This window comes from Pongo pygmaeus, chromosome 20, assembly GCF_028885625.2.
Source record: "Pongo pygmaeus isolate AG05252 chromosome 20, NHGRI_mPonPyg2-v2.0_pri, whole genome shotgun sequence".
In the NCBI taxonomy this organism is placed as follows: Eukaryota; Metazoa; Chordata; class Mammalia; order Primates; family Hominidae; genus Pongo; species Pongo pygmaeus.
In genome coordinates, this window is record NC_072393.2 from 53166424 (window position 1) to 53193466 (window position 27043).

At 48.2% G+C, this 27043-nt stretch overlaps 1 protein-coding gene across 2 annotated transcripts in view; it reads left to right on the top strand.

Annotated features, from left to right (window-relative positions):
• Window positions 1-12674: 12674 nt before the first annotated feature.
• SAE1 (SUMO1 activating enzyme subunit 1) overlaps window positions 12675-27043 on the top strand; it is an 80812-nt gene continuing 66443 nt past the window's right edge. The window contains exons 1-2 of one of the 2 annotated variants that reach the window (XM_054461919.2): window positions 12675-12931; window positions 25156-25267. In XM_054461919.2, the coding sequence (XP_054317894.2) occupies window positions 12726-12931; window positions 25156-25267 (318 nt within the window). In that variant the 5' untranslated portion in view covers window positions 12675-12725. The remainder of the gene's footprint in view (window positions 12932-25155; window positions 25268-27043) is intronic. The other variant, XM_063657231.1, reaches the window with a different exon arrangement.

The window sequence follows — 27043 nt, forward strand, 5'->3', positions numbered from 1 at the left end:
GTGTTTTTAGTAGAGACTGGGTTTCACCATGTTGGCCAGGCTGGTCTCACACTCGTGACCTTGTGATTTGCTCGCCTCGGCCTCCCAAAGTGCTGGGATTACAGGTGTGAGCCACGGTGCCCTGCCTATTTAGTTAGTTTTTGAGACGGAGTCTCGCTGTGTCTCCCAGGCTGCAGTGCAGTGTCGCAATCTCGGCTCACTGCAACCTCTGCCTCCCGGATTCAAGCAATTTTCCTGCCTCAGCCTTCTGAGTAGCTGGGACTACAGGCGCACGCCACCACGCCTGGCTAATTTTTTGTATTTTAGTAGAGATGGGGTTTCACCGTGTTGTCCAGGCTGGTCAAGAACTCCTGACCTCAGGTTATATCCACCAGCCTGGACATCCCAAAGTGCTGGGATTACAGGTGTGAGCCACCGTGCCCTGCCAATTTTTTTAGTTTTTGAGACGGAGTCTCGCTCTGTCTCTCAGGCTGGAGTGCAGTGGCGCAATCTCGGCTCACTGCAACCTCCGCCTCCCAGGTTCAAGCGATTCTGCTGTCTCAGCCTCTGGAGTAGTTGGGACTACAGGCATGCACAGCACCTGGCTAATTTTTTTTTTTTTTTTTTTTTTTTGAGACTGAGTTTCACTCTTGTTGCCCAGGCTGGACAATCTCGGCTCACCGCAAACTCCGCCCCGCTAGGTTCAAGCGATTCTCCTGCCTCAGCCTCTTGAGTAGCTGGGACTACAGGTACATGCCACCATGCCCAGCTAATTTTTGTCTTTTTGGTAGAGACAGGGTTTCACCATGTTGGCCAGGATGGTCTTCATTTCTTGACCTTGTGATCCGCCAGCCTCGGCCTCCCGAAGTGCTGGGATTACAGGCGTGAGTCACTGCGCCCCGCCAATTTTTTGTATTTTAATAGAGATGGGGTTTCACCATGTTGGCCAGGCTGGTCTCCAATTCCTGACCTCAAGTGACCGGCCCCGCCTCGGCCTCCCAAAGTGCTGGAATTACAGGCATGAGTCACCACGCCCAGCCTATTTATTTTATTTATTTTATTACTTTTTTTGAGACAGAATCTCACTCTGTCGCCCAGGGTCGAGTGCAATGGTGCAATATCGGCTCACTGCAACCTCCGCATCCTGGGTGCAAGCGATTCTCCTGCCTCAGCCTCGCCAGTAGCTAGGATTACAGGCACCCGCCACCACGCCCAGCTCATTTTTTTTAATTATTATTTTTAGTAGAGCTGAGGTTTCACCATGTTGGCCAGGCTAATTTCAAACTCCTGACCTCAGGTGATCCACCTGCCTCGGCCTCCCAAAGTGCTGGGATTACAGGTGTGAGCCACTGCGCCCGGCCAGCGTATTTATTTATTTATTTTGAGACAGAATCTTGCTTTGTCGCTCAGGCTGGAGTGCAGTGGCGCAATCTCGGCCCACTGCCACCTCTGCCTCTCTGGTTCCAGTGATTATCCTGCTTCAGCCTCCCATAACTTTTTTTTGGTTTTTAATTTTATTTATTTATTTTTGAGACAGAGCCTTGCTCTGTCATCCAGGCTGGAGTGCAGTGGTGCAATCATGGCTCACCACAGCCTTGACCTCCCTGGCTCAAGTGATCCTCCTACCTCAGCCCCCTAAGTAGCTGAGACTGCATACATGGGCAACCAGACCCAGCTAATTTGTGTGTGTATGTTGTCTGTTTTTTTTTGAAACAGGGTCTCACCATGTTGCCCAGGCTGGTCTTGAACTACTCCTGAGCTCAAGTGATCCTCCCACTTGAGCCTCACAAAGTCTTAGGATTACAGGCGTGAGCCACTGTGCCTGGCCCATTGTTTTGACTTTAGCTACTTTCTTTTTTTTTTTTCTTTTGACACAGAGTCTTTCTCTTGTCACCCAGGCTAGAATGCAATGGCGCAGTCTTGGCTCACTGCAACTTCTGCCTCCCAGGTTCAAGCAATTCTGCTGCCTCAGCCTTCTCAGTAGCTGGGATTACAGGCACCCGCCACCACGTCCAGCTAATTTTTGTTCTTTTAGTAGAGACAGGGTTTCACCATGTTGGCCAGGCTGGTCTCGAACTCCTGACCTCAGGTGATCCGCCGGCCTTAGCCTCCCAAAGTGCTGGGATTATAGGCATGAGCCACCGCGCTTGTCAACTTTCGCTGCTTTCTGTCAATTTCCTGTTCCTTTCCCTCTCCCCTACTTTTTGGATGCTCTTGTAACTATTTATTTTCTTTTTTTTTTTTTTCCCGAGACTGAGTCTTGCTCTGTCGCCCAGGCTGCAGCGCAATGGCGAGATCTCGGCTCATTGCAAGCTCTGCCTCCCGGGTTAACGCCATTCTCCTGCCTCAGCCTCCCGAGTAGCTGGGACTACAGGTGCCCACCACCACGCCCAGCTAATTTTTGTAGTTTTAGTAGAGATGGGTTTCACCGTGTTAGCAAGGATGGTCTCGATCTCCTGACCTTGTGATCCGCCTGCCTCGGCCTCCCAAAGTGCTGGGATTACAGGCGTGAGCCACCGCGCCCAGCCAACTATTTATTTTCAAGCAGCGTCTTGCTCTGTGCCCCAGGCTATCATGCAGTGGCACTATCATAGCTCACTGCAACCTTGACCTCTTGGGCTCAAACAGTCCTCCTGCCTCAGCCTCCTGAGTAGCTGGGACTACAGGTGTGCACCACCATGGTAATTTTTTTGTGTTGTCTTAGGGATGAGGTCTCCCTGTATTGCCCAGGTTGGTCTCAAACACCTGACCTCAAGCGATCCTCCCACTTCAATCTCCCAAAGTGTTGGGATTACAGGTGTGAGCCACTGCACCCAGTTAACTTACTATTTAGCTGTTGATTAGTGTCTAGACTCAGTAAAGTTAGATAATAATTTGTGTAAGAATCTCTTTTGTAATAACTGGTCTGGCATCACAGACAAGCCTGAAAGAAATTTGCCAGTTTTGTATCCAATTTCCCAACCTAATTGCAACATCCTTCCAGCCCCCACACCCCCCAGAATATCCATTGCTCCTTCTTTCAGTCATCTCTATTTTTCTGCTACTTTCATCATTAATGAGTTCAATAACATCTTTGACATCTGCTCACCCTGTTTTTGTATGAGAGTCATGTTTGTTTGTTCTTTGAGACAGGGTCTCATTCTGTCACCCAGGCTGGAGGACAGTGGCACAATCATGGCCCACTGCATCATGGACCTCCTAGGCTCAAGCAGTCCTCCTGCCTCAGCCGCCTGAGTAGCTGAGACCACGGGTCATGCCACCCCACCCAGCTAAGTTTTTGAATTTTTGGTGGAGATGGGGTTTCACCATATTGCCCAGGCGGGTCTTGAACTCCTGAACTCAAGTGATCTGCCTTCCTCAGCCTCCTAAAGTGCTGGGATTACTGGCATGAGCCACCACGCCCAGCCTGGGGATTTTTTTTTTTTTTGAGACGGAGTCTCGCTCTGTTGCTCAGGCTGGAGTGCAGTGGCGTGATCTGGGTTCACTGCAAGCTCCGCCTCCCGGGTTCACGCCATTCTCCTGCCTCAGCCTCCCGAGTAGCTGGGACTACAGGCGCCCGCCACCACGCCTGGCTAATTTTTTTTTTTGTATTTTTAGTAGAGACGGGATTTCACCGTGTTAGCCAGGATGATCCGCCTGCCTCAGCCTGCCAAAGTGCTGGGATTACAGGCGTGAGCCACTGCGCCTGGCCTTTTTTTTTTTTTTCTGAGATGGAGTCTCGCCCTGTCGGCTAGGCTGGAGTGCAGTGGTGGGATCTTGGCTCACTGCAACCTCCGCCTCCTGGGTCCAAGCAATTCTCCTGCCTCAGCCTCCTGAGTAGCTGGGATTACAGGCGCCCACCACCACGCCTGGCTAACTTTTGTAATTTAAGTAGACAGGGTTTCACCATCTTGGCCAGGATGGTCTCAATTTCCTGACCTCCTGATCTGCCTGCCTCGGCCTCCCAAAGTGTTGAGATTACAGGCATGAGCCACTGTGCCTGACCAGGGACACATTTTAAAAGTTAAAAACATGACTTTTAGCCAGGTGCGATGGTTCATGCCTGTAATCCCAGCTACTTGGGAGACTGAGGCACGAGAATCACTTGAACCCAGGAAGTGGAGGTTGCAGCGAGCCGAGATAGTACCACTGCACTCCAGCCTAAGTGACAGAGCAAGACTCTGTCTCAAAAAAACAGAATATGTATATATATATACACACACACATCCCTGTTTTATTTCATTTTTATTATGGGATGTTTGTTTGTTTGTTTGTTTTTTGAGACAGTCTTGCTCTGCGGCCCAGGCTGGAGTGCAGTGGCACATCTTGGCTCACTGCAACCTCCACGTCCCACTTTCAAGTGATTCTCCTACCTCAACCTCCTGAGTAACTGGGACTATAGGTGCCCACTGCCACATCCGGCTAATTTTTGTATTTCTAGTAGAGACAAGGTTTCAACATGTTGGCCAGGCTGGTCTGGAACTCCTGACCTCAGGTGATCCGCCCACCTCGGCCTCAGGCTATTTTTTATTGAAGAATAACATACGTACAGAAAAAGCATATAATCACAGGTATGCAGCTTGACACATTTACGCAAAGTGAATATTCTATGTAACCAGCAGCTAAATCAAGAAACAGAAAATTATAAGCAGAGCAGAGTCCCCATCCTGTTCCCATGTAGTCACTGCTCCTTCTAAAGCAATCACCGTTCTAACTTCTAGTTACATATATAAATATTCTCTTAATTTGTCTTAATTTTCTCATAAAAATTGAATCCATAAATGTACTCTTTTGTGTCTGGCTTCTTTCATTCCACATTATATTTGTGGCATGTAGTTATTGTTCATTCATTCTCATTTCTCTATAGTATTCCACAGTGTGACTAAACTAGGTATTACATGATTATGTGGAATGATTGGAACGCTCTTACACTGCTGCGACTTTAAATAACCACTTGGGCTGGGTACAGTGGCTCATGCTTTTAACCCCAGCACTTTGGGAGGCCGAGGCAGAAAGATTGCTTGAGCCTAGAGGTTTGAGACCAGTAGGGCAACATAGTAAGTCCCTGTCTCTACAAAAAATAAAAAAATTAACAAAGCATGGTGGCTCACGTCAGCAGTCCCTGCTACTTGGGAGGTTAAGGGAGGAGGATCACTTGAGTCCGGAGGCAGAGGTTGCAGTGAGCTGGAAGACAAAACAAAACAAAACAAAAAACAGAAAAGAAAAGAAATAGTCCCTAAGTGGCCAGACACGGTGGCTCTCGCCTGGAATCCCAGCACTTTGGGAGGCCAAGGAGGGCGGATCATTTGAGGTCAGGAGTTTGAGACCAGCTTGACCTACATGTAAGACCCTGTCTCTACTAAAATACAAAAATTAGCTGGACGTGGTGGTGGGCGCCTATAATCCCAGCTCCTCGGGAGGCTGAGGCAGGAGAATTGCTTGAATCCAGGAGGAGGAGGTTGCAGTGAGCCAAGATCGTGCCCACTGCGCTCTAGCCTGGGTGACACAGCCAGATTCCTTATCAAAAACAAACAAACAAAAAATGCCCCTAACTGGGAACTGCTTAAATGTCCATAATAAAAGAAAAGACAGGGGCCAGGCATGGTGGCTGGTGGCTCATGCCTGTAATTCCAGCACTTTGGGATTCCAAGGTGGGCAGATCACTTGAGGTCAGGAGTTCGAGACCAGCCTGACCAACCTGATGAAAATCCATTTCTACTAAAAATATAAAAAATTTAGCTGGGCGTCATGGGGCACACCTGTAATCCCAGCTACTCGGGAGGCTGAGGCGTGAGAATCGCTTGAACCTGGGAGGTGGAGATTGCAGTGAGCTGAAATCATGCCACTGCACTCCAGCCTGGGAGACAGAGTGAGACTCTGCCTAAAAAAAAAAAAACAAACAGTGTATTGTACTGCACGCACATATTTTGTGCATCTGCTGGATTATAAGACCTAAATGGTAGAATCATTTGCACCACATCCTGGACAGGATAGAGAATCTCCTCTTGCACTGGCCTCCACCGGCCTTACAGTTCACTTTGCTGATGAGTGAGAGCAGGTCTCCCGGCCGTGATACAAGCTGCCCCCAAAATTCCAAAGGGCTTTTTCTTACCACCTTTTCCATCAAAGGATGGCTGTGTAGGGGATGAAAGTTTCAGCAGCTTGCCCTGTATTTAGGGAAAAACAAAATTCTAACATAACTCTTCTCCCGGACCTCCAAAATATCTCTGGGCTGGCAGGTCTCTGTATTTTTTTTTAATTGAACTTCCTTAAATGCACATAAGTCAGCTAATACTTCCATGGTACCTGTTTCTTTCTGCTCTTGGTACATGGATATTATTATTATTATTATTATTATTATTAAATTATTATGAAACAAGGTCTTGCTCTGTTGCCCAGGCTGGAGTACAGTGGCACAATCACAGATCACTGCAGCCTCCACCTCCTCGGCTCAAGTGATCCTCCAGCCTTAGCCTCCCAAGTAGCCAAGACCACAGGTGCACACCACTACGCCTGATAAATTTTTTTTTTTTTTTGGAGACAGAGTCTCGCTCTGTTGCCCAGGCTGGAGTGCAATGGCGCGATCTCGGCTCACTGCAAGCTCCGCCTTCCGGGTTCACACCATTCTTCTGCCTCAGCCTCCTGAGTAGCTGGGACTACAGGCACCCGCCACCATGCCCAGCTAATTTTTTTTTTTTTTTTTTTGTATTTTAGTAGAGACAGAGTTTCACCGTGTTAGCCAGGATGGTCTCCATCTCCTGACCTCGTGATCCACCCGCCTCGGCCTCCCAAAGTGCTGGGATTACAGGCGTGAGCCACCGCGCCGGGCCCAATACCTGGCTAATTTTTTTTTTTTTTTTTGGTGACGCGGTCTCGCTCTGTCGCCCAGGCTGGAGTACAGTGGCGCTATCTCTGCTTGCTGCAAGCTCTGCCTTCAGGCTTCACACCATTCTCCTGCCTCAGCCTCCCAAGTAGCTGGGACTACAGGCACCCGCCACCATGCCCGGCTAATTTTTTTTTTTTTGTATTTTTAGTAGAGACGGGGTTTCACCGTGTTAGCCACGATGGTCTCAATCTCCCGACCTCGTGATCCCCCCACCTCGGCTTCCCAAAGTGTTGGGATTACAGGCGTGAGCCACCGCGCCCGGCCAATTTTTGTATTTTTAGTAGAGATGGGGTTTCACCATATTGGCCAGGCTGGTCTCAAACTCCTGACCTCGTGATCCGCCTGCCTCGGGCTCCCAAAGTGCTGGGATTACAGGCATGAGCCACCACGCCCAGCCAGAATTTTTTCTTTTTTCTAGAGAAGGGGATCTCCCTATGTTGCCCAGTCTGGTCTTGAACACCTGACCTGAAGTGATTTTCCTACGTCGGCCTCCCAAAGTGGTGGGATTGCAGGTGTGAGCCACTGCGACCGGCCAGTAATTATTATGCTGATGAAAGACCTGTTTTTTCTCTAGTTCCTGGAATGGCTCTGGGGAGGGTTATTCACACTGTGAGTAAGGAGGCATTCTCAGAGATGTTCCTCCAGAGTGTGGAAGAAGCACTACCATTTGGCACCAACCCCTGGAGACACCTGGAGAACAAAGGAGGAGACCATTGGCCAAAGAGAGGCATTTCCATTTTGTTGGAGCCTGCTAACCACCAACCCATAGCTTTTTTCCCTTTCTTCCTTGCTAATCCAATCGCAGATTCATTGAGGAGTTGAGAAGTACTGAGATCCAGGCTGGAAGAGGAGTGATTGGTCTATCTGGTTATCAAGGGATAATGTTGCCCCCTAGAGGACATTTTGGAAATTATTAAGGAAAATTAACGACTGGTTTTTGGTTGTCATCTGGTTCTCAAGGGAACAGTATTGCTTCCTTGGGAGCATTTTGGAAACCTACCTTTTTTCATCGTCACAATGGTGAAGGGTTTGTTACTGGGACTAGAGGACAAGGACCAGACATGCCAAGATATTCTGCAATATAGCATTCCTAATTAATAATCACCAAATGAATAAAAAGTTCATGATAGCACTTAAAAAGTGGGGAAAGGACTGTTTATACTAAATTATGCTAAGCTGTAACACTGAACTATTCCAGTTCTTTTGAAATTGTTTACATAGCAAAATCATAGTTGACTCCTGGCCATTTAAGACTTACGCCACCACTCTTGGGATAATGAAAATGTTTTGGAACTAGACTGAGGTGGTGATTGTATAATATGGTGAAAGTACTAAAAGCCACTAAATTGTGCACTTCAAAATGCTGCCTGATTTTATGTTATGTGAATTTCACCTCAATAAAAATGTCTTTTTTTTTTTTTTGAGAGGGAGTCTTGACCTGTTGCCAGGCTGGAGTGCAGTGGCGCGATCTCAGTTCACTGCAACCTCCACCTCCCAGGTTCAACCCATTCTCCTGCCTCAGCCTCGCAAGTAGCTAGGACTACAGGTATGCGCCACCATGCCCAGCTAATTCTTTTGTATTTTTAGTAGAGACAGGGTTTCACCATGTTGACCAGCATGGTTTCAATCTCCTGACCTCGTGATCCACCTGCCTCGGGCTCCCAAAGTGCTGGGATTATAGGTGTGAGCCCCCGGGCCCAGCCAATAAAAATGTTTTTTAAAAAGGATGTATATTTCCAAACATGAGACTATACCATCACGTTTAATTTTTCCCAGAAACTATAAAAAAGTAGAAGTGAGGAGAAGAAAGGGAGACACTTTTAGACCTTTAATGAGTCTGCAAGTACAGGAGAAAATAGCTTTATTTTGAAAATAATGCAGCAATTAGCTTTATTTTCAGGGATCTTTTTCACAAAGTAATCTTTTTTTATTTTTTATTTTTTATTTTTTTTTTTTTTTTGAGACGGAGTCTCGCTGTTTTGCCCAGGCTGGACTGCAGTGGCGCTATCTTGGCTCAGTGCAAGCTCTGCCTCCCGGGTTCACACCATTCTCCTGCCTCAGCCTCCCAAATAGCTGGGACTACAGGCGCCCGCCACTATGCCCGGCTCATTTTTTGTATTTTTAGTAAAGACGGGGTTTCACCGTGTTAGCCAGGATGGTCTCAATCTCCTGACCTCATGATCTGCCCACCTCGGCCTCCCAAAGTGCTGGGATTACAGGCTTGAGCCACCGCGTCCGGCCCACAAAGTGATCATTTTACAAGAGTCATATGCCATAGTCACAGGTAAGAACCTGGGTCACTCCCTAACCAATTATGAATTACTATATGCCATAGACCTTCAGGATTACTTTCTTTCTTTCTTTCTTTTTTTTTTTTTTTTGAGACAGAGTCTCGCTCTGTCACCCAGGCCGGGGTGCAGTGGCGCCATCTCGGCTCACTGCAACCTCTGCCTCCCGGATTCAAGCAATTCTCCTGCCTCAGCTTCCCGAGTAGCTGGGATTACAGGCATGTGCCACCACGCCCGGTTAATTTTTTTGTATTTTTAGTAGAGACGGGGTTTCACCATATTGGCCAGGCTGGTCTCAAACTCCTGACCTTGTTATCCACCCACCTCGACCTCCCAAAGTGCTGGGATTACAGGCGTGAGCCACTGCGCCCAGCACAGGATTACTTTCTTTCTTTCTTTTGAGACAGAGTTTTGCACTTGTTGCCCAGGCTGGAGTACAATGGCGCAATCTCGGCTCACTGCAACCTCTACCTCCCCAGGTTCAAGTGATTCTCCTGCCTCAGCCTCCCGAGTAGCTGGGATTACAGGCATGAGCCACCACGCCTAAAATTTTGTATTTTTAGTAGAGATGGGGTTTCTTCACTTTGGTCAGGATGGTCTCAAACTCCCGACCTCAGGTGATCCGCCCGCCTCGGCCTCCTAAAGTGCTGGGATTACAGACATGAGCCACTGTGCCCGGCCTCTATTTTTCTTTCTATAATCCATGTACATTTCCCTTTAATAACATAAGGCAACTAAAGAGCACTGTTTATTTTCAGAGGCTTATCTAAAAGATACTTGACACAGCCCTTTGCAGCTGGGTCATTCTCTGAATTCTAAATGTCTTTTCCTGCACAAAGAGGTTATTTGATCTTGTAACTGGCATTTTCCCCTGAGATTAGGAAGTGGCACACCAAAGTGCAAAAACTTTGGAATCAGATCTTTAATTTTTAATCTTTATTTTATTTATTTATTTATTTTATTTATTTATTTTTTTGTGTGACAGAATCTCGCTCTGTTGCCCAGGCTAGGGTGCAATGGCAAGATCTCCACTCACTACAAACTCCACCTCCCGGGTTCAAGTGATTCTCCCCCTTCAGCCTCCTGGGTAGCTGGGATTACAGGCGCACACAGCCACACCCAGCTAATTTTTGTATTTTGAGTAGAGACGGGGTTTCACCATGTTGGCCAGGCTGGTCTCTAACTCCTGATCTCAGGTGATCCTCCCGTCCCTGCCTCCCAAAGTGCTGAGATTACAGGTATGAGTCACCGTGCCTGGCCTAATTTTTATTTTTTTTTGTAGAGACGGGGTCTGGCTGTGTTTGACAGCCTCAAACTCCTAGCCTCAAGTGATCCTCTCAAAGTGTTGGGATTACAGACATGAGCCAATGTGCCTGGCCTGTTTAAAGTTTTTCCACCATAATAGGTCCTTTGCCCCATGCTTGCAGCAAGTCAATAGTAGGAGACACGAGGTTGCAGCAGAGAAAGAGGTTTAATCATAGGGCCACTGAAAACCAAGGGAGGCGATGGAAGGAAACCACAAATCCACCTCCCCAGGGAGTTCGGGGCTTTTTAAGGGTTTTGGAGTGGGCTGAAGTGTGGAAGCATTGGTTGGTTGAAGTGTGCAGGGTGAAGTAATGAAACAGGGAGTTGAAGAAACTCTATTCTCCTGTCAATTTGGTTCCTCTGTTGGGTCTTCCCACTGGTTGGCATCAGCTGTTTTGCTGGAATTCAGGATCTGAAAAACATCTTAGGCTTTTTTTTTTTTTTGAGACAAGGTCTATTGTCCAGGCTGGAGTGCAGTGGTGCCATCATAGCTCATTGCAGCCTCCAACGCCTGGGCTCAAAGGATCCTTCCACCTTAGCCTCCCAAGTAGCTGGGATTACAGGCATGCACCACCACACCCAGCTAATTAAAAAAACATTTTTTTTTTGTAGAGACAGGGGTCTTGTCATGTTGCCCAGGCTGGTCATGAACTCCTGGCTTCAAGTGATTCTCCTATCTCAGTCTCCTAAAGTGCATGGATTACAGGCATGAGCCACCACGCCGGGCACTAAGCAATTCTTATTATTTATTTATTTTTTGAGACGGAGTCTCGCTTTGTTGCCCAGGCTGGAGTGCAGTGGTGCGATCTCGGCTCACTGCAAGCTCCATCTCCCAGGTTCACGCTATTCTCCTGCCTCAGCCTCCTCAGTAGCTGGGACTACAGGTGCCTGCCACCACGCCCGGCTAATTTTTTGTATTTTTAGTAGAGATGGGGTTTCACTGTGTTAGCCAGGCTGATCTCGATCTCCTGACCTCGTGATCCGCCCTCCCCGGCCTCCCAAAGTGCTGGGATTACAGGCATGAGCCACTGTGCCCTGCCAAAAAGCCTATAATTCTAACATCAGAAATCCTCCCACCTCAGCCTCCCACGTAGCTGGGACTATAGACTCAGTACCACCACACCCAGCTAATTTTTGTATTTTTAAATAGAGATGGTGTTTCCCTATATTGCCCACCTGGGGCCATCCCTGTTTTTTTTTTTCTTTCCTTCCTTTCTTCCCTTCCTTCCTTCCATTCCCTCTCTCTCTCTCCCTCCCTCCTTCCTTTCTTTCTTTTCTTTTTTTCTTTTTTTTTTTTTTTTTACAGAGTCTTGCTCTGTTACCCAGGCTGGAGTGCAGAGGGCATAATCTTGGCTCACTACAACCTCCGCCTCCCGGGTTCAATCAATTCTCCTACCTCAGCCTTCCAAGTAGCTGGGACTACAAGTGTGAGCCACCATGCCCTGCGAATTTTTTTATTTTTAGTAAAGACGGGATTTCACCATGTTAGCCAGGCTGGTCTCGAACTCCTGATTTCAAGTAATCTGCCTGCCTTGGCCTCCCGAAGTGCTGAGATTACAGGTGTGAGTCACCGCGCCTGGCCTATTCCTGTTTTCTTAACGCTCCTCTCTCCCACTGGGCCGTGACTGCCTCTAAAGCAGAGATGTGTCCATTTTTATGATTATTGTATGTCCAGGGCCGGGCACAAAGTGCAACACATAGTAGGGACATGAAAGGCTGGGCACAGTGGCTCATGCTTGTAATCCCAGCACTTTGGGAGGCAGAGGTGGGAGGATGGCTTGAGGCCAGGAGTTGGAGACCAGCCTAGGCAACAGAGGGACCCCTTCTCTATGAAAAAAAGAAAAAAAAGATTGACAGTTCAATGTCACCTCTGATAAGCCTTCGCTGACCACCGCTGTTGCTCTGTAGCCCCAAGTCCTGCTTTATTTTTCTCCAAAGCATTTATCATCGCTGGGTTTATATTTATTTCTCTTCGGGCTTTTCTCACTGGATCGTAAACTCCATGAGGACATGGCTTTGTCGATTTTACTCAACACCGTATTTTACAACATTCCTATTGCTGGGATCTCAGTATGGACTCCTTAAATATTTGCAGAATTTAAGTGCCACACAAGTGACCACGTGGGCAACGCCCTCGGGGCCTTAAGCCGCGCCATTTTTGGGGCTAGGATTGGCTGGACCCTCCGTCACGTGACATGCGGTCGCCGGACCGCCTTTGAGTCTCGTGAGGTACTTTTGGTCCCAGGCTCCGCGGACGAGGTACTGCGCAGGCGTGGGAGCGTCTGCGTATGCGCAGAAGCACTCCGCGCGTGCTGCCGGCGGCGGTTGGTGGCGCGCGGGTTCGGCGGGCGGTTGGCTTGAGCGGGTACGGAGCTGAGGCAGGAAGAGCCGGCGCCATGGTGGAGAAGGAGGAGGCTGGCGGCGGCATCAGCGAGGAGGAGGCGGCACAGTATGACCGGCAGATCCGCCTGTGGGGACTGGAGGCCCAGAAACGGTCAGGGCCGGCGCGGCTTGAGGCCGCGAGGGTCTGGAGGGGGCGTCTATTCTGAGGCGTTTGCTGCCCGGAAGGAGCGGGAAGGTGTGATTTGAAGGGAGGAGGCGGGAATTCTGTGCTTTGGTATCGTCTCGCTCTTGAGGGGACTGGAGGAGTTGATTGGGGATGTTTCTGGAAGGTGGGGGAAGTGGTTGGGAGGGCCGTTCCGAAGGATGGGAGCTCTGAAGGGGGCGTTGGGGAGTCCTGAGAGAGCGGGAGAATTCAAACTCAGGAAATCCGAGGCCCGAAAGCGGTGATTGTGGGGTTTGATCGCGATTAGGAGGATAAGAGGGGTTGGGGATACGTGGAAAGGGTGAGGTGAGGTTCGTAGTTCATTCATTCGAGGGTATGGGACCTGGTTCCGTGCTGCACACGGGGGAGACTGGACTGGCCAACCGGACAGACGGGAGCTTACATTCTTGTGGGAGCTCAGGGGCGGGCCAGTCTGAAAGAATGCGGGTTTTGAGGAGTTTTGGAGCAAGTTATCTCAAATGGGAATCTTGAGAGACTCGGAGCGGCTGGAGGGGGACGGCAGTACGCTCCCGAAAAGGTTGCTTGTGTTTGGTATGGGGCTGTGTCTTGATAGGACAGGAGACGTAGTTTGGGCATTGTGGAGTAGCTTAGGGATTTTTTTTTTTTTTGAGACAGTCTCTCTCTGTCGCCCAGGCTGGAGGGCAGTGGCGCGATCTCGGCTCACTGCAACCTCTGCCTGCCGGATTCAAGCGATTCTCCTAACTCAGCCCCCCGAGTAGCTGGGATTATAGGGGCCCGCCAGCATGTCCGGCTAATTTTTGTATTTTTAGTAGACACGGGGTTTCGCCATGTTGACGAGACTGGTCTCGATCTCCTGACCTCAAGTGATCCACCCGCCTCGGCCTCCTGAAGTGCTGGGATTACAGGAGTGGGCCACCGCGCCAGGACGTCTTTTGTTTTGTGCAGTTGGGTGATCTCGGCTCACTGCAGCCTCTGGCCTCCCGGGTTCAAGACTTCCTCTCACCTCAGTCTTCCGAGTAGCTGGGATTATAGGCTCGCGCCACCACGCCTGGCTAATTTTTGTATTTTTAGTAGACATGGGTTTTCACCTTGTTGGCCAGGCTGGTCTTGAACTCTGGACCTCAAGTGATCTGCCCACCACAGCCTCCCAAAGTGGTTGGATTACAGACGTGAGCCACTGTGCCCAGCTTGTTTTTTTTTTTTTTTTTTTCTCTCTGTGGCCCAGGCTGGAGAGCAGTGGTGGAGTCATAGCTCACTGTAGTAGCCTCAACCTCCAAGGCTCAAGGGATTCCCTCTTCAGCCTCCCAAGTAGCTGGGACTACAGGCATGCCCCACATCATCCGACTAATTTTTGTATTTTTTTTTTTTTTGTAGGATGGGGTTTTGCCTTGTTGCCCAGACTGGTCTTGAACTCCCAAGCTCAAGCAATCCTCGGCCTCAAGAGATCTCTTCCCGCCAACTCAGACTCCTAAAATGCTGGGATTACAGGCATGAGCTACCATGCCTGGCCTCACTGATCAATATTTTTACTTAGCCTGGACGCAGTGACTCACACCTGTAATCCCAGCACTTTGGGAAGCTGAGTTGGGGGGAGGGGATCACTTGAGCCCAGGAGTTTGAGACTAGCCTGGGTAACGTTGCCAAACCCAGTCGCTACAAAAATACAAAAATTAGCCAGGCATGGTGGCGTGAGTTTATAGTCCCAGCTAGTTAGGAGGCTGAGATGGGAGCATCACCTGAGCCCCCGGGAGGCGGAGGTTGCAGTGAGCCATGATCACGCCCCAGCCTGGGTGACAGAGTGAGGCCCTGTCTCAAAAAAAAAAAAAAAAAAAAAAAATCCACAAGCGTGTGTATATACGTCAGTTATTAAAGGATGGTGAAGTGGGAGGGTTGTTTTGATAGGTTGGCCAGGGAAGGGCTCTGAAGAGGTAACATTGAGCCTCAGACTTATATGAAGGGAAAGAGCCCTGTGGTCATCTGGGAGAACTTTCCTAGCTAAGAGAACAGCAAGTGCAAATTCCCAGAGGCCCAGGCATGATTGTCAAATTAGAGAAATAAGGTAGCAGGAACCAAATGATTTGAGGAGTAGCTTTTATTCTAAGTGTGTGGGAAAACCTGTTGGAGTGTTTTGAGTGTGGGAGTAACATGATCTGTTTTTTGTTTTTTTTTTCTTTGAGATGGAGTCTCACTCTGTCGCCCAGGCTGGAGTGCAATGGCACAATCTCGGCTCACTGCCGTTGCAGTGAATCCGCCTCCCAGATTCAAGCAATTCTCCTGCCTCAGCCTCATGAGTAGCTGGGACTATCGGCGTGTGCCACCACACCCGGCTAATGTTGAATATTTTTAGTAGAGATGGGGTTTCACTGTGTTAGACAGGATAGTCTCGATCTCCTGACCTCGTGATCCGCCTGCCTTGGCCTCCCAAAGTGCTGCGATTACAGGCCTGAGCCACTGCGCCTGGCCTGGTTTGTGTTTTAAAATGATCGCTCCAGAATAGGTTAAAGTGGGCAGAAATGGAAGTAAAGATTCTGGCTGGACTGTTGCAGTAATCCAGTTGAGATAAAAATATTGGTGGCTTGAAACTCAAGAGAAGGGGTCAAATATATATATTCTGGATATATTTTGAAGGTAGAAGAGGGAACAGAATTTGGGGCAGAAGTCCAGGATGACACCACTGTTTTTGGCTTGAGCACCTACCTACCTGGAACGATGGAATTGCCATTTTGAAAGATATGGAGAGCTGTAGGTTTGGTGGGGTCAGGGAAGAGTCAGTTCTCTTTTAGGTTTCAGATTTGTTTTTTTTGTTGTGTTTTGTTTTGTGTTGAGACGGAGTCTCGCTCTGTCACCCAGGCTGGAGTACAGTGGCATGGTCTCACTGCAACCTCCGCCTCCCAGGTTCAAGCAGTTCTCCTGCCTCAGCCTCCTGAGTAGCTGGGATTACAGGCGCCCGCCACCATGCCCAGCTAATTTTTGTATTTCTAGTAGATATGGGGTTTCACCATGTTGGTCAGGCTGGTGTCGAACCCCTGACCTCGTGATCCACCCGCCTCAGCCTCCCAAAGTGCTGGGATTACTGGCGTGAGCCACCACGCCTTGCCTCAGATTTGTTTTTTTATACAATTAAGTAGAAATATGTGAGGGGTTGAGTTCAGCGGTAAAATTTGGGTGATGGTGAGTATTGTGTGAGTACAGAGTATAGAATTAATGGAGGGTTGGGGAGGCAGACATGTCAGGAGAATTTAGTTTGAGGGGGTGGGACCTTTCAGAAGGTTTTAGAGGGTGCAGTGGTGGGATAGGAATTACCTCAGGCTCATTTCAGATCTGTGGGGTCTTCTTTGATGGGGTCGGGGGATGTCATTATGAGGCATTAACATTGGTGGGAGGGTTGAAGGCACCTGGAATAGATTGGGAATTCAGTGATGAGAATGTGCCTCTGGACATAGGTGGGCTGCATTGATTTTAGGGACTGCTATTTTCTGGATGGAGTGGAAAGAGGATTTATGTGAGTTGGAGGAAACTTTGAGGAAGCTTGGTGTGTTCTGAGGTCCTGAAGGGTTGGGGAGGGGATTCTAAGGTACTGGAAGGGTTAATCGAAGGGGTTTGTGGCAGCAGATAGTTTTGTTTGAAGTGGGGCAAAGTTGGTGAGGTTTAAACTGGAATGTAGTTAGGGAACTTTCAGAGGGATAGGGATGATTTTTCTGAGAAGCAGTGAAGAACGGATGGGGGCCTCTGAGTGGGAGATGACCTAAGGGACAAGTCAAGGTCAGGGCATGGAATTTGTGGGAGGTAGGAATTATTCTGAGGGAGTGGAGCTGTACTGAATTTGGTGGAGAACATGAAAAGGATTGGCTGGGGGTTGCAGGAGGGAGGGAAGAGGTTATTTGTAATCTGTACTCTATTTTTAGACAGTCTTAGAGAGTTTATTAAAGTGTTTTTTTGTCCATTTTCAGCCGAGGTTTTTAGAAATTAAAATTTTTTTTGTATGAGTACATAGTAGGTGTATACATTTTGGGGGTATGTGAGATACTTTGATACAGGCATACAATGGGTAATAATCACATCAGGGTAAATGGGGTATCCACCACCTTAAGCACTTATCCTTTGTGTTACAAACAATGCAGTTACATTCTTTTAGTTGCTTTGAAATGTACAACAAATTATTGTTGACTGTAGTCACCCTGTTATGCTATCAAATACTAGATCTTATTCATTGTATTTAATTATATTTTTGTACCCGTTAGTCATCCCTCCTTCCCCTCCACCCCCCACAACCCTTCCTAGCCTCTGGTAACCCTCAGTCTACTATCTGCATTAGTTCAATTGTTTTAATTTTTTTAGTTCCCACAAATAAGTGACAGCGTGCAAAGTTTGTCTTTCTGTGCCTGATTTATTTCACTTAACATAATAACCTCCAGTTCCCTCCTTGTTGTTGCAAATGACAGGATCTCATTCCCTTCTTTTTTTGTAGACAGGGTCTGTCTTTTGCGCAGACTAGAGTGCAGCGGTGTGATCACAGCTTACTTCAGCCTTGACTTCTTGGGCTCAAGTGATCCTCCCACCTCAGCCTCCCAGTAGTTGTGACTATACCACATGCCACAAGCCCAGCTAATATTTTAGTACAGGTGGGGTTTCACCAGGCTAGTCTCCAACTCATGGGCTGAAATGCTCCTCCTGCCTCCCTGCAAAGTGATGGGATTAGAGGCGTGAACAGCAATGCCCAGCCTTTGTACCACAATTTCTTTTTTTTTTGAGACGGAGTCTCGCCGTGTCGCCTAGGCTGGAGTGCAGTGGAGCAGTCTTGGTTCACTGCGAGCTCCGCCTCCCGGGTTCACGCCATTCTCCTGCCTCAGCCTCTTGAGTAGCTGGGACTACAGGCGCCCGCCACCATGCCCAGCTAATTTCTGTATTTTTAGTAGAGGCGGGGTTTCACCTTGTTAGCCAGGATGGTCTCGATCTCCTGACCTCGTGTACCACAATTTCTTTATCCATTTGTCTGTTGATAGACACATGGGTTGCTTTCAAATCTTGGCTATTGTGAAGAGTGCTGCAATAAACATGGGAGTGCAGATTTTTTTTTTTTTTTTTTTTTGAGACCGAGCCTTGCTCTGTTGCCCAGGCTAGAGGGCAGTGGCATGATCTCAGGCCAGTACAACCTCCACCTCCCAGGTTCAAGCGATTCTCCTGCCTCAGCCTCCCGAGTAGCTGGGATCACAGGCACCTGCCACCACGCCCGGCTAATCTTTGTATTTTTAGTAGAGACGGGGTTGCTATATTGGCCAGGCTGGTCTCAAACTCCTGGCTTCAGGTGATCAGCCCTACTTGGCCTCCCAAAGTGTTGGGATTACAGGCGTGAGCCACCACACCCGGCCTGATTTATTTTCATTTGGGTATATACCTAGCAGTGGGATTGCATTTTCACCCGAGTCTTTTTTTTTTTTTTTTGAGACGGAGTTTTGCTCTTATTACCCAGACTGGAGTGCAATGGTGCGATCTCAGCTCACCGCAACCCCTGCCTCCCGGGTTCAAGCAATTCTTCTGGTTCAGGCTCCCAAGTAGCTGGGATTACAGGCGTGTGCCACCATGCCCGGCTAATTTTGTATTTTAGTAGAGACGGGATTCCTCCATGTTGGTCAGGCTGTGAACTCCTGACCTCAGGTGATCCGCCCGCCTTGGCCTCCCAAAGTGCTGGGATTACAGGCATGAGCCACAGCCCCCAGCCTTCACCTGAGTTTTACAGCAGCTCTCTGGAGTAGGAAGGGCAGTGATTTCCTCCTCTGTTCAGATGAGGAAGGAGGCTCCACAGAGCAAATTGACTTGCCTCTAAGAGGGCTCTAGGTAGGATAGGAGAACTCTGGAGACTGGAGTTCCTTTATGAAACAGAAGCCCTGGAAATGGGCAGGCTGATAAAATATACAAATTGTGGGGCATTTTATAAGACACTTATCCTACTTCTCTTCCAAAAGTCAGTTTCATGGGAAAAACAAGTGAAGGGACTGTTGCGGATTAAAAGAGAGTAAAGGCCGTCGCAGTGGCTCAGCCTGTAATTCCAGGACTTTGAGAGGCCGAGGTGGGTGGATCACCTGAGGTCAGGAGTTCGAGACTAGCCTGGCCAACATGGTGACCGTCTCTACTAAAAATACAAAAAAAATTAGCCAGGTGTGGTGGTGGGTGCCTGTAATCCCACTACTTGGGAGGCTGAGGCAGGAGAGTCATTTGAACCCAGGAGGCAGAGGTTTTAGTGAGCCGAGGTCATGCCGTCGCACTCCAGCCTGGTGACAAGAGCGAAACTCTGTCTCAAAAATAAATAAATAAAATAAAATAAAGTAAAGAAGCAGCTTCCTAGAGCAGATTTGGTTGCTTAAATTGGGCCAAGTTTCTGGAGTTTTTATTGATAGTTGACGATTACAACTAAAATTTTTTTTTCTCGCTCTGTCACCCAGGCTGGAGTGCAGTGATGCAGTGACGTGATCTTCAGCTCACTGCAACCTCCACCTCCCGGGTTCAAGGGATTCTCCCACCTCAGCCCCCAAGTAGCTGGGACCACAGGCGCATGCCATACCACTCAGCTAATTTTGTGTGTGTGTGTGGCATATGCCATAACACTCAGCTAATTTTGTGTGTGTGTGTGTGTGTGTTTTGTGATGGAATCTCACTCTGTCGCCCAGGCTGGAGTGCAGTGGCGCAATCTTGGCTCACTGCAACCTCCACCTCCTGAGTTCAAGCGATTCTCCTGCCTTAGCCTCTGGAGTAGCTAGGATTACAGGCGCGTGCCACCACACCTGGCTAGTTTTTATATTTTTAGTAGAGACAGGGTTTTACCATGTTGGCCAGACTGGTCTCAAACTCCTTACCTCAAGTGATCCGCCCACCTCGGCCTCCCAAAGTGCTGGGATTACAGGCGTGAGCCACTACACCCAGCCTATGTGTGTGTATTTTATTTTTTTATTTTTTTGAGACGGAATTTCTCTCTTGTTGCCCAGGCTGGAGTGCAATGGCGTGATCTTGACTCACTGCAACCTCTGCCTCCCGGGTTCAGGCAATTCTCCTGCCTCAGCCTCCTAAGTAGCTGGGATTACAGGCGCCTGCTACCGCGCCCAGCTAATGTTTGTATTTTTAGTAGAGACCGGGTTTCGCCATGTTGGCCAGGCTGGTTTTAAACCCCTGACCTCAGGTGATCCACCCTCCTCAGCCTCCTTAAGTGCTGGGATTACAGGCATGGGCCACCGCGCCTGGCCAGAAGTTACCTTCTTTGTGCCTGTTTTCTCAGTTGCAAAAGAGGGGTAACAAAGTGCCAGCCCATTAGATTGTCATGGGAATTAAATGACATAATACATACAAAGAGCTTAGTAGAACAGTGCTTGGCACATAGTAAGTGTTAGATAAATGTTGGCCATTATTATTTTATTATGTACCAAATTTCTATAATTCTGCTGATGGACACAGGTTTGTTTTGGTGTGTCTATTAATTCACAGCCATTTGAGTAACAGTATGTCCTAAATGCCAAGGAAGTTACTGGTTCTAGGGATACAGTGGTTTCTGGAGTTTACATTCTAATGGAGGAGGGGGCAGTAAACATATAAACAAGTAGTGTAGCTTAGCGCAGTGGTGTGTGCCTGTGATCCCAGCTACTGGGGAGGCTGAGGTTGGAGGATCACTTGAGCCAGGCGATTGAGACTAACTTGGGCAACATAGCGAGGCCCCATTTCAATCAAAACAGTGGGCAACATAGGCCCCGTCTTAATCAAAACAAAAACAAATAGCATAATTCGAGATAGAAGAGGATATGGACCTATTTTAAATTAGGTGGCCAGTATGGACTTCTCTAAGGAGGTGACAGTTGAGCTGAGACCTAAAGAATGTGTCCCTCAAGAAGTTGAGGGAAGAAGCAGCGGGCAGCACTAATGCCAAGGTCCTAAGGTGGGAGCAAGGATAGGGCAAGGATGATGTTCTCTAGGATCAGCCTCCCGAGTAGCTGGGACTACAGGCACGTGCCACCACGCCTGGCTAATTTTTGTATTTTTAGTAGAGACGGGGTTTCACCATATTGGCCAGGCTGGTCTCAAACTCCTGACCTCAAGTGATCCAACCGCCTTGGCTAATTTTGTGTATTTTTGGTAGAGATGGGGTTTCACCTTGTTAGCCAGGATGGTCTCCATCTCCTGACCTCGTGGTCCTCCCGCTTTAGCCTCCCAAAGTGCTGAGATTACAGGCGTGAGTTGCTGCACCTTGCATACCCAGCTAATTTTTTTTTTTTTGTACAGATGGAGTCTTACTTTGTTGCCCAGGCTGGTTTCGAACTCATGGGCTCAAGTGATCCTCATGCCTTGCCCTCCTAAAGTGCTGGGATTACAGGTGTGACCCACTGTGTCCAGCCTGATGTAGTTTCGTCGGAGAGAAACGATGGTGGCTCAGACTAGAGTGGTGTTTGTGGAAGTTGAGGGAAGTAGATGGACAATGCTGCTGTGAATGTGTTTTTTTTTTTTTTTTTTTTTTTTTTTTTTGAGATGGAGTCTCACTCTTGTCGCCCAGGCTGGAGTGCAGTGGCGCGATCTCGGCTCACTGCAAGCTACACCTCCCGGGTTCACGCCATTCTCCTGCCTCAGCCTCCCGAGTAGCTCGGACAACAGGCGCCTGCCACCACTCCCAGCTAATTTTTTTTTTTTTTTTTTTTTTTTTTTTGTATTTTTAGTAGAAACGGGGTTTTACCGTGTTAGCCAGGATGGTCTCAATCTCCTGACCTCGTGATCTGCCCGCCTTGGCCTCCCAAAGTGTTGGGATTATAGGCGTGAGGCACCGCGCCCTGCCGAATGTGTATCATTTTTGTGCCCACTTGGGTATTTCTTTTCTTTTCTTTTTTTTTTTTTTTTTTGAGACGGAGTCTCGCTCTTTTGCCCAGGCTGAAGTGCAATGGTGCGGTCTTGGCTCTCTGCAACCTCTGCCTCCCGGGTTCAAGCGATTCTCCTCCCTCAGTCTCCGTAGTAGCTGAGTTTACAGGCGCCTGCCACCATGCCCGGCTAATTTTTTTTTTTGAGACAGAGCCTTGTTCTGTTGCCCAGGATGGAATGCAGTGGCACCATCTCGGCTCACTGCAAGCTCCACCTCCCAGGTTCACGCCACTCTCCTGCCTCAGCCTCCCGAGTAGCTGGGACTACAGGCACCCGCCACCATGCCCGGCTAATTTTTTGTATTTTTAGTAGAGACAGGGTTTCACCTTGTTAGCCAGGATGGCCTCAGTCTTCTGACCTCGTGATCTCGGCCTCCCAAAGTGCTGGGATTACAGGTGTGAGCCACCGTGCCCAGCCCACGCCCAGCTAATTTTTGTAATTTTAGTAGAGATGGGGTTTCACCATGTTGGCCAGGCTGGTCTCGAACTCCTGACCTCAGGTGATCTACCCAACTTGGCCTCCCAAAGTGATGGGATTTGTAAACCCAGCACTTTGGGGGAGGCAGAGGCAGGAAGATTGCTTGAGCCCAGGAGCTGAAGATCAGCCTGGGCAACATAGTGAGACCCTGTGTCTAAAAAAAAAAAAAAAAAAACCCCATAAATTAGCGAGGTGCAGTGGTTTGCACCTGTAGTCCCAGGACTCAATAGGCCGAGGTGGCAGGATCACTTGAACCTGGGAGATAGAGGCTGCAGCGAGCACTGGTCTTGCCACTGCCCTTCAGTCTGGGTTCTCAGAAAGAGACTCTGTTTCAATCAAACAAAACAAAACGTAAACATGATATTTGGTGTTGATGGCAGTTGAGTAATGAATTTAATTTAATTTTATTTTTTTTGAGACGGAGTCTGTCCCCCGGGATGGAGTGCAGCGGCACAGTCTTGGCTCATTGAAACCTCTGCCTCCCGGGTTCAAGCGATTCTCCTGCCTCAGCCTCCCAAATAGCTAGGATTACAGGTGCCCGCCACCAACACGCCCAGCTAATTTTTTTTTTTTCTTAAACAATCTCGCTGTGTCTCCCAGACTGGCATGATCTCCGCTTACTGCAACCTCTGCCTCCCAGGTTCAAGTGATTCTCCTGCCTCACTGTCCTGAGTAACTGGGACTACAGGCACCTGCCACCACGCCTGGCTAATTTTTGTATTTTCTGTAGAGACACGATTTTGCCATGTTAGCCAGGCTGGTCTTGAACCCCTGGACTCAAATGATCTGCCCACCTTGGCCTCCCAAAGTGCTGGGATTACAGGTGTGAGCTGCCATGCCTGGCCATAATTTTTTTTTGTATTTTTAGTAGAGAGGGTGTTTCACCATGTTGGACAGGCTGGTCTCGAACCCCTGACCTCAGGTGATCCACCCATCTCAGCCTCCCAAAGTGCTGGGATTACAGGCATGAGTCACCGGGCCTGGCTGAATAATGAATTTTAAACAACTGCAGAGCAGTCTGTAGAGCTATGTAGGAATGTAGGTCGTGGAGAACAGATTTATTGTCAGGAACTTTTTATATGTAGCTGTTGCTGGAAGAGTTCGGGGTGGGGGAGTGCTTGCTGGTGTTGACTCAGCCATGATAAAAAAGGCTTTTTTGAGGAAATGGCATTGGGGTTGGGTTTTGAAGGGGAAAGGCTTAGCTAGGCATTGAGAGGAGGAAATGGTGCATTTTGCGAGGGTGGAATGTTGTGATTAAATTTTATTTAATTTTTAATTAAATTAATAGCAAACTTACTGGCCAGCAGAACTTGAATTGTGTGAAAATTATTCTTAGTTATTACTAAATCCTTTTCAGTATGAATAATACATTTGCTGCAGAATTATTAAGTTTGGTTACATGATGCAGCCCAAGATCTTGATGAGTTGTTTCATAATACATGATGTAAAGTCTATATTCCCTTTTTGAAATCTGAAAAAATTGTGATTCTGAAATACTTCTGGTTCAAGAGATTTCAGATAAGATATAGTAGACCTATTCTGCTTCCTACTGACCTCAGAGAAGTCTTGGAATGGCCTGATCTCTGATTGCCTTTTTTCAGCCTCATCTTCTGTCACTGTACAGATTTAAAAAGCTAAAAACAAGGCCGGGCGCGGTGGCTCACGCCTGTAATCCCAGCACTTTGGGAGGCCGAGGCGGGTGGATCACTTGAGGTCAGGGGTTCTAGACCAGCCTGAACAACATGGTGAAACCCCGTCCGTACCAAAAATACAAAAACTAGCCACGCGTGACAGTAGGCGCCTGTAATCCCAGCCACTCGGGAGGCTGAGGCAGGAGAATCGCTAATTTGAGCCACCATCATCCTCCCTCACCTTAACTGTGACATCTTCCTACCCCCATGGCTTTCCATCATGGAAGGAAATCCAGAACCCTTCCATTGCATGTGAGAGCCTTCCTGATACGGCCCCTCGTCCCAACTCTTCAGCCTCTCTGTCATTCCTATCCCTAGCACATGCCAAGCACTCTTGCTTCAGGGCTTTTGCATTTGCTGTTTTCTCTATCTGGAATGTTCTGCTGCCAAATATCTGTGTGTTTGTCCTTTATTTCATTTTGATTTTTGCTCATATGGCATCTCCTCAGAAAGGCTTGTATGATTTCTGTCTCAAATAGTGTTCTCCATCATTCTTGATTCTTGTCACACTTGATTTTCATCACTTTTTCACATATTATGTATCTATTTGTTTATCTGTCTCCTACTTTTTCATGAGGGCAGGGACTATGTCTGTCTGATTCACTGCCTTATTTCCACACCATAGAAGGATGCCTGGCACAGTAGGTACTCAATACATATTTGTTGAATGAATTGTTTTGTGCAGTATGGATTGGAGCCTGTCCCTTTCCTAGATTCGAGGCATGATGCCTCAATGCAGTTAGAACCAAAATGATTTTTTTTTTTTGAGACGGAGTCTCACTCTTGTTGCCCAAGTTGAAGTGCAATGGCATGATCTCGGCTTACTGCAACCTCCATCTCATGGTTTCAAGTGATTCTCCTGCCTCAGCCTCCCAAGTAGCTGAGATTACAGGCGCCTGCTGCTACGCCTGGCTAATTTTTGTATTTTAGTAGAGACGGGGTTTCACCGTGTTGGTCAGGCTGGTCTCGAACTCCTGACCTCAGGTGATCCGCCTATCTCAGCCTCCCAAAGTGCTGGGATTACAGGCATGAGCCACCGTGCCTGGCAAACCAAAATGATATGTGTATTTTTTGTTCTTTTGTGATTCTGCAAGCTCACTGTTCTGTATCATCAGGTTAACAATGTTTGTCTTACAGGCTGCGGGCCTCTCGGGTGCTTCTTGTCGGCTTGAAAGGACTTGGGGCTGAAATTGCCAAGAATCTCATCTTGGCAGGAGTGAAAGGACTGACCATGCTGGATCACGAACAGGTGCGCTGTTGTGAGCTCATTCCTCCCTTGCTCTGGCTCCCCTTTCCAGCATGAAGATCTGCAGATTTTGTGAGTTCCTACTTGTGCCTTAAGGGCTGTGAAAGGAGGGCTAACATTGATGAACTATTGCCTCTGGAGACTGAAGGTGCTATTGTTGGGTTTGAATTCCAGCTCCACCACATCTAGCTGGATGAGCAGTAGAGACTCACATCCCCTCATGGAGCTTGCCTGTCTGTAAAATGAGGTTAATAATATCTCCCTTGGTGGTTGCTTGTGAGGAGGTGTAGAGAAATGTTTTTCCAATTTGTGCCTAAAAATGACCTGAGTGACTAACTGAAAATGCAGAGTGGCCTGGAGGCTTTGTGGTGCCCTAGCTTTCACCCCTAGTGATTCTCATTTAGGTCTGAGATGAGCTCAGGAGTATGTGCATTTAAAAGGTGTTTTAGGGCCGGACACAGTGGCTCATGCCTGTAATCCCAACACTTTGGAAGGCTGAGGCAGGTGGATCATCTGAGGTCAGGAGTTTGAGACTAGCCTGGCCAACATGGCGAAACCCTGTCTGTACTAAATATACAAAAATTAGCCAGGCATGTTGGTGTGCACCTGTAATCCCAGCTACTCGGGAGGCTGAGGCACAAGAATCGCTTGAATCTGGGAGGTGGAGTTTGCAGTGAGCTGAGATGGCACCACTGCACTCCAGCCTGGGCAACAGAGTGAGACTTTGCCTTAAAAAGAAATAAATTAATAAAGGGTGTTTCAGGAGATTATGATTTAGATGGTCCACAGACATCACTTTAAAAAACACTGGATCAGGCCGGGCACGGTGGCTCACGCCTGTAATCCCAACACTTTGGGAGGCTGAGGCGGGCAGATCATGAGGTCAGGAGATCAAGAACATCCTGGCTAGCACGGTGAAACCCCGTCTCTACTAAAGACACAAAAAATTAGCAGGGCTTGGTGGCGGGCGCCTGTGGTCCCAGCTACTCAGGAGGCTGAGGCAGGAGAATGGCGTGAACCTGGGAGGCGGAGCTTGCAGTGAGCCGAGATCACGCCACTGCACTCCAGCCTTGGTAACAGAGTGAGACTCCGTTTCAACAACAACAACAACAAAAAACAAAAAAAACACTGGATCAGAGAGAATGTGGGCAGACTGCTTTGTATGGTGCTTGAACCTAACAAGTATCCAGTAATTAGGAATAATGATCTGACATGCTGTTTGTTTATTTGTTTTTGTGAGACGAGTCTTGCTGTGATGCCCAGGCTGGAGTGCAATGGCGCAATCTCCGCACACTGCAACCTCTGCTTCCCAGGCTCAAGTGATTCTCCTGCCTCAGCCTCTCAAGTAGCTGGGATTACAGGCACGCACCACCACGCCTGGCTAAGTTTTGTTTGTTTTTGTTTTTGTTTTTGTGACGGAGTTTAGCTCTTGTTGCCCAGGCTGGAGTGCAGTGGCATGATCTTGGTTCACTGCAACCTCTGCCTCCCAGGTTTAAGCAATTCTCCTGCCTCAATCTCCCGAGTAGCTGGGATTACAGGCATGCAACACCATGCCTGGCTAATTTAACGTTTTTAGTAGAGATGGGGTTTCTCTATGTTGGTCAAGCTGGTCTTGAACTCCGACCTCAGGTGATCTTCCTGCCTCGGCCTCCCAAAGTGCTAGGATTACAGGCGTGAGCCACCGCACCCGGCCATGCCTGGCTAAGTTTTGTATTTTTAGTAGAGATGGGGTTTCACCATATTGGCCAGGCTGGTCTCGAACTCCTGACCTCAGGTGAT